Source organism: Lepisma saccharinum, chromosome 26 (assembly GCF_977018435.1).
Source record: "Lepisma saccharinum chromosome 26, izLepSacc3.1, whole genome shotgun sequence".
Taxonomy (NCBI): Eukaryota; Metazoa; Arthropoda; class Insecta; order Zygentoma; family Lepismatidae; genus Lepisma; species Lepisma saccharinum.
In genome coordinates, this window is record NC_139254.1 from 45,132,925 (window position 1) to 45,153,202 (window position 20,278).

Here is a 20,278-nt window from a genome sequence, read left to right on the forward strand (position 1 = left end):
GCTTATGAACAATCACAAGAAGTTCATTGTTCAAAGCTTTGTACCACCTTCCAGTTTTGCATGAGACAAGTGATGTTCCATGGTACACTGGTAACGTTGTTGCCTTGTAATTAAGGGGTCCCGGGTTTGATACCTGGTGGGGAGTCGCAAGTGGTTCGGATCCCACTTTAAACTGTGGTCCAGTCGGCATTAGCCTTCCCTTACACATACTAAGACAAAATAATTTGGAAAGTTACAAAAGATCCAATGTTTCCATTTCACATTTTTTCATAGAATTTATTAGTGTTGTGAGATTCTGCACAAATCGCAGGATGACTCAAACTTTTGTTTCTCTAATGTTTGTGTTCTGTATTTCTGCAGAGGAGTCTGGATATGGGAGTGGGGGTGGTTCCGGTGATGGAGACGACACGGCCGGCAGCGGAGACGGAGTCGGTAATGACTTGAGTTTCGAAGACACGATCAACTCGACCCATCATCCGAAGGTGGATCAACCACCCAGCACCACAGGGGGAGGCTCGGGTGTCACATCACAACCATCCATGTCCGTAACTAAAGCTGTGATGACTTACTTGATTCCAGTAGTGGTGATGTGGTTTGGGGGCATCGTGACGGACTTTCTGTGATGTACCTGAAGAGTTCCAGTTAGTGCCATTGACTCCTAATTTATGGGAAATAAAAAAAAAAAAAGTTCACCACAGGGTACAGCATTTCTTAATGTTTGCTGAGATGAGGTGTTTTAATTTCGAAAATATTAACAACCATATTTTTTACTATGGTGATAATAACATTGATATTGGATTTTTATACAGTTGTGACGACTGTAATTTTTACCTTGTGAGCCACGGTCTTGCAACTGAGCTAGGGAGATCTTTTGAACTCCCTTTTCAGTGAGTACGTCATGGTTCTTAAGATAAAACCGTGCATTTTGACAAAACGCTATGGTATAGTGAAGAGTGTCAGAAGCTAATCAACACATAAAATGCTTATTGTTTTTTAAGTACCATTATTTAATGTATGTGTGATAGTGTGTTGGAAGTGAATGTGAACTTCGTGAAAAGAAATATATATATATATATATTAATAACATGTATATTTATAGACAGTTTGTAACATTGCATACTGGATAATGTAGACGATTTTGTGATTATTTATTGTACTATGCCTGTGGAGGGGGCAGGGCGAAAGCTGGTGCTGTGGATGATCAAATTATGGTAACAACTATTTGCCACTGAAAGTAATTTTGTAAACGGTTATATGCATTATTTGGGAGAACCCATGCTTTAGTAGCAGATGCATTTTTACATACAGTGCAAGTATTTGTGTAAACCTCATGCTTCCCTTGCTTGTAGGATTGTAAAAATCACTGTTTGCAGCAGTGATTTACTTGTGATTAACACTATCAAAAAACACTAAAAAATCACCATTTTCAGCAGTGATTTACTTGTGATTAACACTGAAAAAATCACTGTTTTCAGCAGTGATTTACTTGTGATTAACACTGAAAAAATCATTGTTTTCAGCAGTGATTTACTTGTGAATAACACTGTGCTTGACAAAGAATTGTCAGTCTGTAAAACACATTTTTCTAAACACAAGTTTCTGCAGCATTCATTTTTGTATGTTAATTTATTTTTTTTTGCATAGTATTTTTATATTATGTTAATGGTTTTTTATATTCTGAAATTTTATACTGCTTTTTCTCACATTCCTGTCAATAGGCAGGTGGATGTGTGTGTGTGTGTGTGTGTGTGTGTGTGCAAGTATGTATGCTAACTGTGTGATTGTTAGGTTGAACCAAGTGAATGAGTGTGGCGTGGAGATAGGTGTTAATAGTGAAAACATCATTTCCAGTGAGTAACTCTCATCATATCTGTACCCACAAGAGAACTGGATTTTGTTAAAATTTCCCTCTTAAATTTTTATTTAATGGTGCACACCCAAACTTTTGATTTTGAGACAATTTATGTTTGAAAAATATTGTTCTTGCAAGTATTTGTACATTATTACTTTTTCCTCATGCTTTTTTAAATGCATATCTTTCTGAAAGTTTTGCACATTACTAGGCCTGAGTCCACTTTGAACCAATACGTGCACAAATTCCCACCGATAACAATTATCGAAAAATTGTAATAATTAAGTTATTAAAATATTGATTAATATTGGTATGTAAGTATTCCACTCTACTTACATCCATTAATTTATCCTATTTTTACTTTAAAATATTCAAGATTTGTATCACAATGTTAAATTACATTTTATGTAATCACAAAATTTCTTTTCACTCAAAAATGGTGCAAAGTATGAAGAAACTTTGAATTTTGCATAATTTCCAGAATAATTAGACTCCTTGAAAATGTTGGGCGTCATTTTTGCATACCCTGTGAAAGACCAAAATGCCAGAAAAGTATTTGGCTGGTATTGGTAAATAAATTGACCGATACTTTTCAGTACAAATACCTATACATTGGTATCAGCTCAGCTCTACACATAACACATATTTAGGGATCATAATTTTTCATTTATAGCAAGGACTACATGGAATATAGCTCTTTTTAAGACATAATTCATGGAACAAAGGCTATTTCATATATATATATATATATAAAGTTACATATCTTTTCGTTTTTTCAGTCCTGTTTACATAAAGTGACATTCAGTTGTAACCCTATCAAGAATTCTGTTTTACTAACAAATATTGTTACAGTTATGTTCATGTTGTCAGACATGCTGTGGATGATTTCATAGTTTGTTGACTGGTTAACATGACTTGCAAAAAATAATTGCAAAAATAACACTAATTTTTTAAAAATATAATTTACCTAATTGTGGCAGATATTTCTTCTTATGTTCTCCAGCAACCAAACTGCTTAGAGACGCAAGTTGCTGAAAGGAAATAGGGACAAAGAAGAAAATTTCCCCAAATTAGGCTAAGAGAGAACTTTTACAAATCCAGCTCCCAGAATGGGCATATTTATTCTTGCAAACTGAGGTAAATATGACTGAATTCTCATACTGTTTGCCTAACCATCCCTTGTTGAGCTTAGACATTATAAGTAGTATATTTTGAGCAAGCCTTTTTCAGTGCGCGTGTGCATGGTTGTGTGTGTGTTGAAATCATAATTTGGAAAGCATTCTTTGTTTTATCTGTGAAGTTTTTTTTCTTATTTTCCTAAGCAGCTTAGCGGAATCATCAAATTTTAAATTTTACTACAGTAAAACATTGTTGAGGAATGTATGAACAGACAATAATTTCTGCACTCTGATCTGTGGAGTTGCATGATTTGGCTCTTGACTTTTGTATGTATATATTGCCATAGTGAATGTGTCTTCTCAGAGAAATCTGTAGAATAAAACACATGTCCCTGTAAATTTTAAAAGTATATATATATGTATGAATTAATACACAAACGCCACCAACAAAATATATGTAGTAATTTGAATTACTTTGAATCATTATGAAAAGAAAAACAACATACAATGTGATTATGAGAAAAAAGTGGAATGTAATCTGCAATTGTGTAACATTATGGCCATGTTATCTTCATGATGTAATTGGAATGAATGAGACAAAGTAATCAGTGAATGATAAATCATTAATAATAGTTAAATTTTGCTGATTGATTAGTGATAATTTTACTAATTCAATATCCATCAGGATTGTTCTTTAATTTTTTTTTTTAATACAGGCTGTTCCTCTTTAACACCAAGTTGTCGGTTACCCGACACGTGCATTGATTAAATAAACAATTATTGGCCCTCTTTTTCTTTTAGATATATATGAATGAAGAGGGAACATCAAAGAAGAAATCAAACTGTTATAAGTGGTTTAAGAACTTATAAATATAATTGTTATATAAAACATGTAACATTTTGATTTTTCTTTGAAGTACCATCTTCATTCTTCAGTCTTAGCTTCTTGTTATTTTCTGTATTCCCCTCTTTTTCTTCGTCTGGCCTTGTAATTTGGTTTCTTTGACACCCTCTTCTTCATCTTGAGTGTCAGGGGAAGCACGTCTTCTCCCTGATGAACTTGCTTCAAATATATTATTCTTTGATTTCCCTTTGTCGTTTCCATCCTCATCTTTTTTATTGTCTTCTGTTGGCTTATTTTTTGTTCCTACAGATAGTGCCAAAGACACTTAACGTTTGAAACATTCACAGTCATAATTGGACTCAATACGTGCTAACATCTGCTTGCCAAAATTGTTTTATACATTTTTTGCAGAACATACTGGGCCAAGATTTGCAACATAATTCACTGGCTTGGCCACACCATGTGCACAGTATTTCACTTCCATCTTTGTCTTCCTCAAAGCACCGATCTCCGTATAACTGGTAGCATTTCTTGCAGATCAAAACTCCCAGAATCCTGTGACTGAAAACAATTGCAGTGGAAGTGTGTGCTTGGAACATACTGTGCAGTTAAATGTTTGTTTCGTTACATTTTTCATATTGTGGAAATAGTTCCCAAACACAGAACTTGCCTAAGTTCTGCATGTGGAAACTCTTTCAACAATACAAAAAAAAAAAAAAAAAATGTAATTACATACATATGAAACTGGTGCTCCGTTAGTTATAACCCAAATTTGCTAATTTGATCAATAAATAAGCAGCTCGCTATTAGTGCAATATTCTTCAATTTACTTATTTTTGTGTGTTATGTGTCTTGCTTTCATGAAGTAAATAAATTACTTACTATGTAGTTCTTTTTCAAAGAGAAAATTTATCGCATTCGCCTGGTAACATTCATTAATTAAAGAGAATGAACCATTAATGTTTTTCAAAGAACATTTACAATTTTATATTGCATCAGCTGCAGCCACTGATAAGATTTATTTCAGTATGGTAATTTGCCAGTATCTCTAAAATTTTTCACACTGACCCATCCCCCTTACAGTTTAGCAAGTATCTATTTTCCCAGTCCTGTTATTATCTACACTTCATTGTAAATTCAGACTTATGGTAGCAAAGTTCTTACATCTTGTGTTGATAGAAATATTGCTAGTTCTTTTCATGAAGATATAGTTTTCATAAAAACCCAAATAATATTTGTAATAAATGTAGCAACACATTAATATTTGAGCCCTAACTTAGATTAAATGCTGTAGATTAAATGTTATTGTATAAATAATGCTTGAAGGAATTTATTGTACTTTTCTTTTGTTGATGTCAGAAAGGCCACCTTTTATATTGTGTGTTTGACAATAAGACTAAACGTTGCTTTTATTTCACATTGTACAACCAATAGTAAGTAAGTTCAAAAGTTTCCATGATATATATTCTGTCTGTACAGCTGCAATTAATTTACTTTTTATTTCATGTTAAAAATATTGTGAGGTAACTTTGGTTCCCATTTTGTTCACTATTCCATGATATAACACACAACTTTTCTTTCAGAAAATGAAAATTGTACTTGGACGTTGAGAAATAAAACCGTAACACCATATGTTGCAGTGTTGCTTTTTAATCCAGTTTGTCTCTATAAAACACTGAATGTAGTTCTCATTGTGTAGTTGTAAAATTACAGTAGAGGAATGCTGCAGAAATTTGGAGTCTTAAATTTTAAGTTAATATTTTTATTTCTTAAATTATGTTAAAACAACCAAACTACATGTATACCCAACTCCATAGAACGTCATCTGTCAAAACGTTTAGAAATAATTCATAAAACCTGACTGAACTTTTATCTTCCATGTAGACACATGTACATTGTAGTGCAGCTATTTTCTTTTTTACACAACCTCATGTTCTATTTCAATTGTATAGCTACAAAATATTTTTTTATACTGCTTTATTTGTTAAGTACTCATCTGTGTATTAGTATTGTATTAAAAGTAGCTAATTATGTTCAGTTCATATTTGTTTTCCCGTTTGTGTTGATGTTTAGAACATGAATTTTTTAGTACATAACATGTGTCAGTATTGCCATGTATTACAAATATTTTTGATGTGCATCAGGTATTTGCATAGCATTTGCTCTCTGGATGTAGCTTGTTTCGTATTTCATTACATCGTCGTACGCTTGTGCAGAATTTTTGCACGATAGAAAATATATCGTGGAGCGAGGTTGACAGTCGATGAACATGAGGCTGATGGGGAAAGTGCTCAAAAATATTTACAATAATTATCACTTTTCTCTGTTTAGTGTGCCTGACATGATCTCAGGGAACAGCTACAGCTGATCGTACTGCACACACACTTGACTTTTATTCAAGAAATTGATCACTGCAAATTTTGATACGATATTCAAAAATCTCATTTGGACATTCATGTGAGGCGAAACTTTTTGTGTGATGTGAAACTGAAGGGAAAGTATGATTTTAGGCATTTTATTGCAGAGTGTGTAATGAGTCATCAGGTTCACCTGATTATTGTGTTTTTTCCAGATTGTCTTTTTGTCTGGGAAAACATAACGGCCATTGCACAGTTGTTAATTGTAACTGATTTATGAAGAAGTTGCCTGTCAGTGGACTGTAAATTTGTAGACACACAGTTGATGAAGAATGAAGTGAAGAATTTGTTGGCATTTTCCATGGTTGAAACTAGGAGTAGTAATTATGCAAGAATGCTCTTAGGAAACTTTTTAAATATGTACACACACATACAGTCGTATTACCATTTTATAAAGGTAATGATTACTCCCTTTTTCAGATCTGTTAAAAAATAATAACATGCTTAAGGCAATAAAAGATTATATTGTTTTTATTATTACTGTAAAACAATCACAAATGGCATTACTGAGATGGTTGGTTATGTAAGAGACTGAATTTAAGTTTTCTTCCAGTGTGGTGGTATACAGACTTAATTTAGAAAGAAAACATGTGGGGAAAGGGTGCCATTAGAACACAGGATAAGCAGGTACCATTTGGTTTTGTTTATCAAAAATCAAGACAATATGCTTAGGTTTTGTATTTCTTACAATTGTAATTAGGGGTCCGAAAAACATTGTACAAATATAAGTACTTACAGTTTTAATGTATTTATTCCCTACTTCGACTGTTACCGACTTCTTTGTCTTGTGCTGAGAGTTTCATAAGATTGTTGATATTTTGGTTGTCATAATACCAACTTTGAAAATGCTATTGGATATCAATAATATAATGTATATTGTGTCCGTTTCATGTCGAGCATTTCATAAGGAAACCTGTTTTCTTTTTCTGTACGCTGTCTTCCCCATTTGATGCATGTTGAATGTTTGTTTTGTAGGAACCTGTTTTATCTCTCACTGTATGAAGTTTTTTTTCTTCTGTTGGACAGATTTTAAGCTTATTCAACACATTGTATATATTTATGTACTAAAGTTATTAAAAAATAATTAACTGTTTGGTAATTCTATACAACATAAGGTGCCATTTCCAGAAACAATCTGAGATCTTTTAGCAAAGAAAACTTCATTCTCTAGTAAGTCTTTATTCAGTATTTTCAACCCATGACAAACACTTCACTTCAAAGTCACAATATTGTTTGGCTTACAACAATACTCACTGATCTTGACACAGTGGAAAATACAAGCAGTTGTTTTTAATTAGTAATCAAAATTGTACTTAATACATGATAGAAAAATGCATTGCATATATCAATAGCAATAGTGTTTGTCTCTATGCATTTACACATAGGGCACTACTTGTGAATGTGTTAAAAAGAAGTGGAAAATGTTTGGCTTAGCCATAGTAAAGTGTACTAAAAATGCATTTTCAAGTCTCTGCTACTAACTCATGTATTTTTATACATTCGTACTAAAGCTAGTAAAACCTCATGATACGTTGTTACTACTCTGACTAAAAACTGTAATGTACGTAATAATTAATAGACAAATATGTAATCTTTATGGAACTTAACGTGAAAATAAATTTTTTAAATAAATTGACTTTTTAATTACAAAATATATGTACATATAAGGTTGTAGGTATGTCTTACCGAAATACAAAGGCTGTCGCAGAGAAGGTGAGGGGTTCATTAGCTGCCGATTGAGACCAAAATGAGCGCAATAGGTCAAAAAGTCATGACTGCGTAGCATTTAAAAGACAAGCATGTACATGGACCCCTCCAAGAATCATTAAAATGAAACAAAAAATTACAAACCACAAAATTTTAATTCAGAATCAGCCATATCGAATAGACGTACATCTTTTTCAAAATAGTCACCATTGGCAGCTAAGCAAGCATCCATACGCTCCTGCCACTTTGTGAATGTCTTGGAAAATTCGTTGTCAGGTAGCGAACTGAAGAAAACTTGCGCTGCGGTGATCACTTCTTTGTTTGTCATGAAATGACAACCACGTAAAGCGGCCTTTAAAAGTTGAAATATTCAAAAGTCGCAGGGTGCAAGTCCCGGGCTTTATGCTGGAATATTTCTATTTTTCTCTTCGTCGCGTAATCCTGAAAAGCCTGCACGTTATGCAGGCGTACGTTATCGTGGTGCAATATGAATGAGTTCTTCAAATGTGGCCTCTTTTTTGCTATGTGCTGGCGCAGAGTCTCAATGACTCCTTGGTAATACTGTGGCTCTACTCAGTCTGTCTTGATTGGCATATGTCTGTTGGAACATGCATATGTTTCCGCAGCACTTTTCCCTAAACTCCAACAAAATTTTATGGCATGTCGCTGTTCATCTTGAATACTCATCGCGAAAGGCAATGTTATACACAAAAACCTGGAGGGATAAACGAAACACGTTCCATGTAAATCAACACAGCTTCTCACTAATGTGGTTTCGCAACATATGACACCTTGCTACGGAAACAGCTGCATCATCCTACACGACGTGACTAGTGCCGAAACCATAGGCAGTGTTGCCAAGCCAGGAAAAAATCTGTCTCACCTTCTCTGCGACAGCCTTTGTATATATATAACACGTATTTTGAAAATATTAAAAAAAAAAAAAAAAATGTACGTTTTTATGAGTATGTTATTTGCAAAACTACGTTTCGAGAATCTACTGTTCTCTTCTTCAGGTCCAAACCTTCGACTACGAAAAACTTTCCATAGCCTCAAGATATTTTAAAAACCATGAATAAGGGGGGTGGATTTGATGTGGGTTAGACAGGAATTCAAAAACCATTCAGCGAGGAAACATACTGGGGTAACTACAGGTAGTGAAATGACGTGGGTCGCTTTTAAACTTTTTTAAATTGTTCAATGTTAAAATACGTGTTTTAGATGGAAATGATCTAACTTCAGGGACTGTTAATATGTAACTGAATATGGAGGCTACAACAATTTTAGGCATAGTTTTTGAATTTGGTTACCTTTTTTTTTTGGGCCACCCTGTGTTTCAGTTCTGTCTTTTTGTTCATTTGTATACACATGAAGGTATGACATACTCAAATTACAAAACAATATATCCATTGTTACTATTATTGAGTTGAAATTGTATAGTTTCTCCCTTAACACGTTATGGGCTAAAATTTTATAAATGGGTTATTCACTCTTCAACCTATGCTTTTTGCCGATATCTTTTAATTTTACATGTAATAACGAAAATAAAAGAACATGTTTGCAATGTCAACAAAAGTGTCCAGAAGAAAATGTCAAATTTTCAAAATTTCCTGAAAATTACATTATTCTAAGATTTTGCATATTTTCCATTTTCCCCCCTCAAAACTGGAGAAGTATCATCTTATTTTCAATGCAACTTTGCATGCTTGTAGGAATGTACAACTGCTACATTTTTTCCATTCATTGGCCATGCCAAATACTTTTTTTTTTTTGTAAAATTTCAATTTTCTTCTTTCAACTCTGTTAAAAACCCTTACCTTAAGACTGTATATCATGGAAAGGCCTTTTCCGAATTTGCCGCCTTCCTCCTGCCGGTAGAGTGTGCACAGTGTTTACGACACCAGATGTTTTGTCCAGGCCCACTTTGCGAGGCTCCTAAAGAACACGGCTCCTCTGATACCCGGGCAGTTAATGATTGACAGGTCGTAAAACCCTTGTCATTTCTTTCGTCAGACTTGTCCTAGGTTTTGCTGTTCTGGTTGATTGGCATCTTCATTGTCAAAAGCTGATCGTACCATTTCGTGTCATAATTCCATACGATAATATAGAGTCCTGTAGCAACAATATTTGGCTTGTAAGATACATAATTGTGAAAGCTTCGATCTCCGGGGCGAGGTAGTTAGCACAGTGCGCTACGACAGCAGGGGTGCCAGGTTCGAATCCCGAGTAAGACATCGATGTTTATGTTCTGAATGTGAATGTGAAAAAATATGGAACTGAGTAAAAACTGATATACGAGGGTCACTATTTATATTTTGAGCCTAACAATGAAAAAACAGGAATTTGGCATTGAAAACTGCTTTATTGTTTTTCGAAGTTTTCTCCTTTATGGTCAATACACTTTTGCATTCGTTCGAACCATTTGTCAAAGCAGCTTTTCCAATCTTCTTGAGACACCTCCATAATATGGTTTTTGAACGCATCAACGGCATCTTCCGCCGACGAAAATCGTTGTCCACGCAATTTATTCTTGACATTCGGGAACAAGAAGAAGTCATTGGGTGCCAAATCAGGACTGTACGGTGGATGACCCATCAATTCGATTTTTTGACTGTTCATAAAGTTGGTTGTTAGACGAGATGTGTGACAGCTGGCATTGTCTTGATGAAGAATGATCCGACGGCGTTTGTTTGTTTTACGTATTTGACCGAAGACCTCTGGCAAACAAATTGTTGTGTTCCATTCAGAGATGACCGTTCTACGTTCCTCTAAAGCCACAGTTGCCACATGACCAGTTTTCCTGAAAAAACAGGCGACCATTTGTTTCGATGTGCTTCGAGCACGAACAACTTTTGTTGGATTGGGTTCATCTTGAAACACCCATACAGTCGACTGCTTTTTACATTCCGGCTCATATGCATATATCCATGATTCGTCACCTGTTACCAGTGATCAGAACGCTACATTTTATAAGTAGCTTCGCTACAACTACAGCTTCTCTTCCAAAATGTAGCTTCGCTACAGCTACAACTACATTTACCAAAAAGTAGCTCGCTACGCTACTCCTGTTCGCTACTCGCTACTTCGCTACTTTTGCGCTACTTCTGTATTAAAAACTTAAACAACCCTATGGCTATTCAAAAGAAGCCCTAGTATGATAGTTGTACGTACTGAAAAATAGATTCTGTTATTTATTGCCATGATTCCCTTCATTCTATAATTTTTATAGCAGTGTTACTTCAGTTACATAATTTTAATAAAGTGTTTGAGAATAAAGTACCTTTGTAAGTGGCATATCAATTCAAAAAACTAGGTCTTACACATATCCGTGATGTTCTGATTGTCATTTGAAAAATATTTATGTGACAGACTTCTTTTTAAAATTAATTTCAAGAATATCACATGTATCGAAATTAACTAGAACGTGTTGCACAAAATGGGAATAAGATAAAAATGTGATATGTAGCAATTTAATCTTCTTAACTTAAACAGAATGTTATTTTGGGGATGGCGGATATTTGCTCGAACCTTGAGGATAGCTGGGGGATGCTTCTAATGGTATAAATGAGGAACAGGTGGAACAATGCTTTACGTAAGTCTTTCTGTTGAAAATGCTTCCCCGAAGATGCAGTGGAAATTGTAATTGTCACCTTGTATTCAAATTGCCCCAGGTTCGATACCTGGCGGAGGGCACATGGTAGTTCGTATCAGTCTCAATCAGCTGATTTGTGCATAAAGTGGACTCAAAACAAACACTAGGAAAGACTCCTAGTTGGGAAAATGGGATCCTCCTGCTCCTCCATTCCCCACTCATCACTCTTCCCCATTCTCACAATTAGCCAAAAGTGGCAGAAAATGGCCTTAGATAAGAAAATAAGTAAATAAACAATGCATCCTTATTGCCATGATTAGAAAAAGTTACAGGAAAGGGACGCAAAAGTAGGAAAAATACATAAATTTGAAAACTCTATATTTTAACAAAAAAAATGTCATTTCTGCAGGAAAGTCAAATACTTGTACGTTTTTTTTTACAATATGATAAAATATATTGAGGAAACTGATGTGTAAACCCGAGTGTTCTAAACATATTGTAATTTTCAAATTTGCGAACAAATATCATGACCAAAATAATTGTAATTCCAGAAACAATCGTTCTTGTAACAATAATTTCCTGCCGGTGTGATCCTATACACTGACAATGATCAATGCCGTTAACGTACTGAACCATTGATTGCTGGCACTATTGCTTTGTCAGATTAGTAGAAAATGGATCGCCCGTTTTTGCACGGTAAGTTATGTTTTACACAGTAATTATAGATAGTTTGCTGTCTGTTATGCCATCGATATCCACAGGATTTGTTCCAGGGGTGGCACAAACGGGGCATTTTTTCCTGGCGGTGTAGCAAATGCGGCATGATTCTCCCCAAAATAGCGATGCAGCTAAAATAAATGGCTATTAGCCTGAATATATTCATATAGGCCAGTTAGTTATCTGGATATTAGAATTATTCAGATGATAATGAAATAAATTACGCAGCTATTTATAATCTGCGATATAAAGATATTTATAATCTAGATTATCTGTATTTGCATGTAATGGAATTTGTTTTTTTGAGTCTCTTGCAAAAGTAAGCAATATTGTCATTTATTTTTGACGCCGTTGCCACATTAAAAAATTACCTCAAAATGCTGAGAAAAAATGTAGCTGTAGCGAAATTTTCGCTACAACTACAGGAATTTTGTAGCTTCGCTACCTCTACAACTACAATTTAAAAAATGTAGTGCATCTACAGCTACCGCTACAAATTTTGTAGCTAGCTACAGTAGCGACGCTACAAGTAGCGCGCTACTTCCGACCACTGCCTGTTACAATCTTATATAAGTCTTTCGAAGCACCACAATTGTATTTATTGAGCATTTGTTTGCACCAATTGACGCGAGCGTCTTTTTGAGTTTTTGTCAAATTGAGTGGGATCGAACGAGAACATACCTTTCTCACAGCTAAATGATCATGTAATATTTTATATATGCTGGTGGAACTAATGCCTATGGTTGCAACAATCTCACAGTATGTCACATGACGATCTTGTAGTATTAGGTTTTGCACAGCATCAATGTTTTCTTGAACAACAACTGATTTTGGACGACCTTCGCGAATCTCGCCGGTGAGCGAATGGCGGCCACGATTAAATTCGTTGTACCAGCATTTCACAGTGGCAAAGGATGGGGCTTCATCGCCAAATGTGGAAGTAAGTTGATCGATGCACTCTTGTCTTGATAATCCACGTCGAAAATCGTAAAAAATCATCGCACGAAAATGTTCATAAGTTAATTCCATTTTGTTGTTGTCGTGCAATCTCCAAGGCAACATAAACAACACAAATGAAGCTATTGACAAAACATTTGAAGTACATTATGGTCAATAATGCCAGATGATTCCATGCAAACATCAAATCGCGCCTAACTTTAATCAGTGTTGCCAAGGCTCAAAATATAAATAGTGACCCTCGTATGAGAAAAACAGAAAATATGACATCGGACTGCCACGTAGTAAACCCAGGTTGATTCTCAGTGTGAATGATTTCAAGCGGTAATTTTTCCAACATTATCCTTTATAAAACCGACTCCGGGGTTAATCCAACCTCTGTGAATGTATTTGATCTATTTTTATAAAACTTGCACTGATATGCAATATATACACTAATTGAATCAAACTTGCATATTTTAATTAATATTAGGTCTAAAGCAAAATATGGTTATTTAATACCATGTGGTCCAAACAGATAATAATTGACAAAATGGTCAACTTTTTTCTATTTATATATATTTTTTTGTTGTAACCCCTATGCAAGGGTAGTATTTTCCTAAACTTGACTTTGTTTACAAATTGCGGCCATGTGTGACTTTTGATTTGCGGCATTTTTAGCCTTTGTAGATAGTTGCGGTAATTATGATAACTCATCTAAGAAAAATGATGGTAAGTAAAAGTAAAGTGCTCCCCTGTGCTTAGCACCATGCCATGAAGGTGTATAGGGGATGTGGGGGTAACGCCCCACACTTTCTTGATCCGGTCGTGAGTGTGGGTGATGTGATCAGCATCACACCCCTGACCGCCTTTAGCCCCCAGGGTTTCCCCCAGGTACCCATGTTATTCGACGCTGTCTGGGCGCCGGAGCCGCTTCCAACGTTAGAAAAGTTCTTGGATTTGAACCGGCCAGGGATCGAACCCGGGACCTTTAGCATGGTAGTCAGACGCGTTACCGACTGAACCACCGCGGCCACACAAGAAAAATGATAGCTTGGGTAAGAAACATTGTTTTCAGTAGATTTCAAGCTACATTGTATGTTTTGTGCATTTTTTCAACATTTTAATTTTGACAAAAATTCAAAATTTAGGAATTTTTTTGTTAGGGAAGTTATGTAATATCAGAGTATTTCGGCTGAATTACTGTTATAGCTCTGTGATCGTTTCTTGATTCTCTTTTTCAAAATTTTGAGCCCAGATTACTCCGATGGGGGAGCTAAAAAAATTGATATTTACAGCGTAAAGATTACTCTATGACAGGTACCTGTGAAACAAAATTTCCAGATTGATATTTCATGGATAACAAACCTATAAATAACAGGGGAGGGATTGGTCAAAAACAGGCATTTTACGTTATTTACAAATAAATGTTTGCTTTGTAAATAATCATGTAATTAGAATTATTGTATTTATTAATTACATCATGCAAATGGCATAATAAGTCCGTTAGTAGTGTTATGAATTATTTTTTCTTTTTTTATCCCATTAATAATGAAGAACTTCATCCTGGCTTGACAAATGTCACAAGGCTTTTGATACTACAAAATAGACTGCTTTATGCCCAATTTAAGTCAGATTGCGTGTCAGTAAGCAGTTTTTTTTACCTGTTCTAGACCACTACTTCAACTGGGACATTTGTCTGAACAAGAAGTTTACCGATTCTGGCCTATGTTAACTTTTTCTTTATAGCATTACAAAAAATGGTTGCTTTTTTATTTTATGGTAATTTTGAAAAATCCAATTATGTATAAAAAGATGTTTTGTTACTATAATTAGCTGCTTGTATTTGAAAGACATTGGAAAAGCACCCACCTGCATTATGCAATGTGTTTTGAAGGCATATTGGTGGGTGGGTGATGGTGGCTCTTTACATATTCACAGTCCCGGTTATTTATAGTGGCGATGCAAATAGTCTCTATGCTCCCATGTAGTCATATAGTAGAGTCCAGGCGCGGTTGGCCCTATAGCGCACAGGATCAGTGAACCCCCAGTAATATACGATAATCACCTCGAGAATGAACAATGAACAATGTCTTTAAATTTTCACATTATTTCGCTAAAAATTCTACACAATAAGTCATGTATTTGTGCCCGTAACACGGCGAACTCTCTTGCTGAGAAGAAGAAACCGCGAATCGGCCGCCCTGATACAGACCCTCAGTTGAACCCCCACAGGACAGCTCGTGCCATTGTGAAAGCTTCGTGCGGGAGCAGAAGCGCGAGGAGGGTATAGGACAAAATACATGGGGGATGAGATTTGCAGAACCTATGTTCAACCCAACGGTCATGCGCAGTTCGTTCTCTCGCAGAAGGCGCGGGACAAGGCTCCTTTCTCGCTGCTTCCTCCCTTCCAGTGTTGCTGCGTGCGGTTCAAGTTTGAAGCGCACACATTACATATTCAATCTTCTCTTGTATCATTTTTGCACCGAACTTCTTGGAATAAATGCAAGATTGTGTCAGAGATGGATGAGTGGAAACAAATAGAAGCTGGAATTAGATGCGATGAATTAAAATAAAGGAGATACATTACCAAAATACCTTGTGCATGCATTCAGAGGTTTTTCCTTAAAGGTGGAAACACTTCGGGTTCGCGAAAGAGAAAGAATGGCGCGAAGACGTGACTCGCTGTCGCTCGGTGTCAAAGTCTCAAGTTTTTTAGTTTTTGAAGTGCTTGGATACTTGTTGGAAAGTATTAAGTGATGCTGCGAGTGAAACGAGGGATGTACTTTACCTAGGTTATGTCATTTGATGCAGTGTAGGCGTTGCTGTCCGCGCAGGTAAAAAATGACCGATAGAAATGCACATAATTAACGTAAACAAACTTCCTTGTCCACTGAAAAAAAGCGTGTGCTGGTCGACCAGCCCCAAATTTGAACAAACCTGTCGCGTATAAATGAAAGGGTCTCAGGTTCGATTTCTAGTATGCGCATGCCATTAGTTGCCATTTCCCTTTAACAAATGTAGGACCAGTTCTGATTAGTCAGCATGGACGTCCGGAAGGGGAAAAGGGGGCCGCCCCCCCATGGAAATTGAATGTAAACCAAAAATTATATATTACACGCATATAATTTAATTTCAGTCACAGTAATTTTTGGTAATTATTATAAAAGCGTTGCAGTAACTTTAGACTGAAGGAGTGTTTTTTGCTCCTCGTGGGGAAAAAAATATGTTACTTGCCCCTACTTGAGGATGTCCATGGTATTCCAACAAAACTCAACTTTTTTCATAAAGGCACAATTTATTGTAGTTTCAGCCCTAAATTTATTCGCACACCCCTACAACAAAACCTTATACTCCCAGATAAAAATAATTCTTGACAAAGCTTTTAAACCCTCCCCCATCCTTTTGTTGGGCGAAGGAAGTATATTTTGCGGAAAGTGAATATATGTCACATCACTTCAGTGAACCCCCGGGTAAATAATGCACGAGCCGCGCCTGGTAGAGTCCCTTGTACGTAGATGCACCCCATGCAGTGGAAGAGCCCTCTTTCCTCACCCTCTCCTCTGGCTAGTCAAGCTCTCCTGTCGACTGTCATTATCCTCCCAAAAATAATTTCTGAAATAGATTATGACCGATTTTGAATCAGGTGCAACACAAACAACATTGGAGATATTGAATTTGTTGAATCGGTAGAGAAAACCCCCTTCCCGTCCAATTTTTATAATTTTCTAGGCTGTTACATTCCTGGTAACTCTTCTTACCCATTACTCCAGTAGTTCAAAACATCAAGACACTAATGGTCTTCAATGAAACCGATCTCAAGGTAGGTTTAGGAAGAATCCAACCAAGTTTGTAAAGTTTTAGATAAATGTTTATTATTCCACTGGGATACTTACAACTAGTATTTAGGTAACTCGAAAACCAGAACTTGAAGTATGGTTCCTCGTAGATAAAAATATACTAACTTGAAGGTCAACACTAAGGTGGCCCAAATCTAGGTTTTACAGAAGAGTGGCTTAAATCTATTTCACTTCTTCCTAGATGTGGAGTTATCACCTGAGATGGGCAATTTAGGTTTTACAGAAGAGCGGCTTAAACCTATTTCACTTCTTCCTAAATTGGAACTTCCATCCCATTTGGCCAACCTAGGGTTTACAGGAGAGCGGCTTAAGACTAATTGCGAAGATGGGGATGAGTGATGATATGATGAAATTGATGAAAGGACACCTACAAAAAATACCCATGCCCAGGCCAGGATTTGAACCGGGACCTCTGGCGTCCTAGCGCGAGGTGGTAACCACTCCACCACGGAGGCCAGCTAATTTCTCCTGTAGCCACCAAAAATCAACGGATATAGACTCGTGAAATCCAAGGCCATTATTCGGGAATTTAAATGCAGAATGAACTCATTAACTTAATGGTATCTAGACAGTCTTTAAAAATCCATGTATTTTCTCTTACTCCAAGAACAATATCATTAGTCCTTACTCCTTAGATTTGTAAATTTGCTCGAAGAAAATTGAGGAGTAGAGAAAACCCTCTTCCGTGGGCTTAGATATAAAGGAGTGCTGGAATCAGGTGTACAAGTATGACAATGGTGCGAAAATGAAATGTTGATGTAATGAGTTCAAGCTATCTCATGTAGATACAATTTATACCAGAATCTAATCCAGCACCCTTTAGTGCACAGGGCCCAGATTTTGATGACATTTCATCTTTTAACTGGTGCAACGTAAACATTGCTAACTAGTGCAGAAATCCTGAACACCCTCCTCAGGTTGAAGAAATGTAATTTTTTTTGGTCATTTTTTTACCATTTTTTATTTTTTGGTCATTTTTTAAACTTTTGCATCATTTTTAGGTCATTTTTTAAAAATTTTGTGTCATTGCAAGCTGAAACATAAGAAGTTCAACAATTTCTGTGTTGTCTGAATGTTATCTTGCGGTACTTTGTGTTTAACTACCAGCGCAACAAAGCCTGTCTGAAAATCGCAAAATGTAATATTGTCGAGTTTCTTATTCCCAGTCTGCACAACACACCAAGGTGAAGAAGCAATTGTTAAATTGCTTGTCTTGGAATATATATATTATTTTCAATAAGCAGATTGAGTTTTGTACGAATTTTTGGGTCATTTTTCAAAGATTTTAGGCCATTTTACAGGATTTTTGTTGTAATTTTAAAGGTCATTTTTCAAAATTTTTTAGGTCATCTGATCACGTTAACCACTATTCTATGGGGCTGGCCCGAGTCTTTTATGGCATCGGATTTTACACATTGGAGAATGGTGACAGTACATAACTAATTTTATGAACATATCTAATTTCATAAAATTAATTTTATTTGTGTGTGCAAAACTGGATATATGATGGCAATGAAAATAACAAAATTCCCAAATGATAGTGCTCTCGTCTTTGGTATGACAGGTTCAAGGTTCGATCCCTGGCAGGAGCTCCAAAACTTCTGTGCTGGCCCAACATCATGAGAACAATTGGGAAGCTTGAAAGCATTATGGAAGCAAATTCCACTCTCAAAACTAAATAGGAGTTAATGTGAACACGTCACCGAATGGAAAACCACTTGGCAGGCCTTGTCCCTCAAAATTAATTTTACCGACTAAATGTAGTTTTCTAGAGGACCTAAACATGCCATTTTATGCATCGTACAATGTTGTTTTCTTTCACCCTACTTTTACAGCTTTTCTTCCAAAGGATTACACTCCCGACATGTGATCAAAAACTGCTACGAAACCAGAGGTCGCAAGTTCGGACCTAGGACAGGTATGGTTGCATCATATCTGATCCATCATCATTCAATTTCATTATCACATTTAACCCAAGAGGTAGAAAAGCTGTATAAAATAACCAAATAGAAATGATTGATTGATTTGGTTTACTTTACTTTTCTGGCACTCTTTGGATAATCTTTAAGATGAAGATGAGTTGTTATAATATTTATTGATTGATTAATTTGACTTATTTTATTTCGCTTTTCTGCCAGTTTTAGCTAATCGCGATGATGGGGATGAGTGATGATATGTTGAAATTGATGAAAGGGCACTGACAAATGCCCAGGCTGGGATTCGAACCCCGGACTCATGGCATTGCAGCATGATGTGCTAACCATTCCACCATGGAGGTGTTGGCCCAAATAAAAATTAAAATTAGAAAATGCCCTCTTTAATTTGCTGTCACCAAGTTCACAATGCACGATTAGAAAATGTTAACTCCCACTAGAATAGGCAAATAACAGAAAATGCTTGAAAAGTAATTTGATTCTCCATATCTCATTATTATACGTATTATGTAAGTAACTATAATTAGCTTATATAACTTCGGATTAATTTTATTTGTATGTCTAGTCAGCTTTGCCACCTAAGCAGCAGCGGCAGCGTTTGCATTTGCAGGTGGAAGCTAAATGAAGAAAAATCACAGAAAGATATGCAGAATTTTGAAACATAATATTTCTAGAGCATGCAGGCTACTGTAACATGTTTACTACATACCTCGTTTTTTTCCTCAAGTGGAACGTAACTTATTCTTCATTACTTGTGAGATCAACCGCCCTGGGAGTCAAACCCGGGCTCCTGTGTGGTAGTCGGACGCCCTTTTAGATCGTCAATGTGTTGAACATTTGGTCGTTCAGTCAATCCTGCTCCATTTTTCGAGAGGAAAACAAGCTGGCAGGTTCACACTCCAGATTTCACTCAGCAATGTATGAAAACGAGATCACACACTCCGTGATCCAAGCTTCTTGCATTCACTGCTCGGACCAAACTCTACTTCAAACTAGGTGTCAGTCATCAATTGAGGACTAAAAGTGGTAAACGTTGTAAGTGCCAAAAGCAAAAGTGTTGGTATATCACATCGTTCAGCACATCAGCCCGTACGAACGTTCACACTAATGCCTTTTTACACACCCTTTGAACTACTTAGAGGGCTGCCAGCTCCTTTTCACATTTACCACATTATCAAGCATGGCACATTTCACAGTTTAATGTGGAAAATGGTGTTTGAATTCTTGTGGCACTTACAACGTTTACCAATTTAAGACTTCAATTGGCCACCAAATCAACAGAGTAGGGCAAAAAGAGCTAG

At 36.1% G+C, this 20,278-nt stretch overlaps 1 protein-coding gene across 1 annotated transcript in view; it reads left to right on the forward strand.

Annotated features, from left to right (window-relative positions):
• Positions 1-7,857, forward strand: part of dlp (glypican dally-like) — a 63,918-nt gene extending 56,061 nt beyond the window's left edge. Inside the window, exon 10 of the mRNA XM_083112712.1 lies at positions 361-7,857. Coding sequence (XP_082968838.1) covers positions 361-623 — 263 coding nt within the window. The 3' untranslated portion in view covers positions 624-7,857. The remainder of the gene's footprint in view (positions 1-360) is intronic.
• The last annotated feature ends 12,421 nt before the right edge of the window (positions 7,858-20,278 follow it).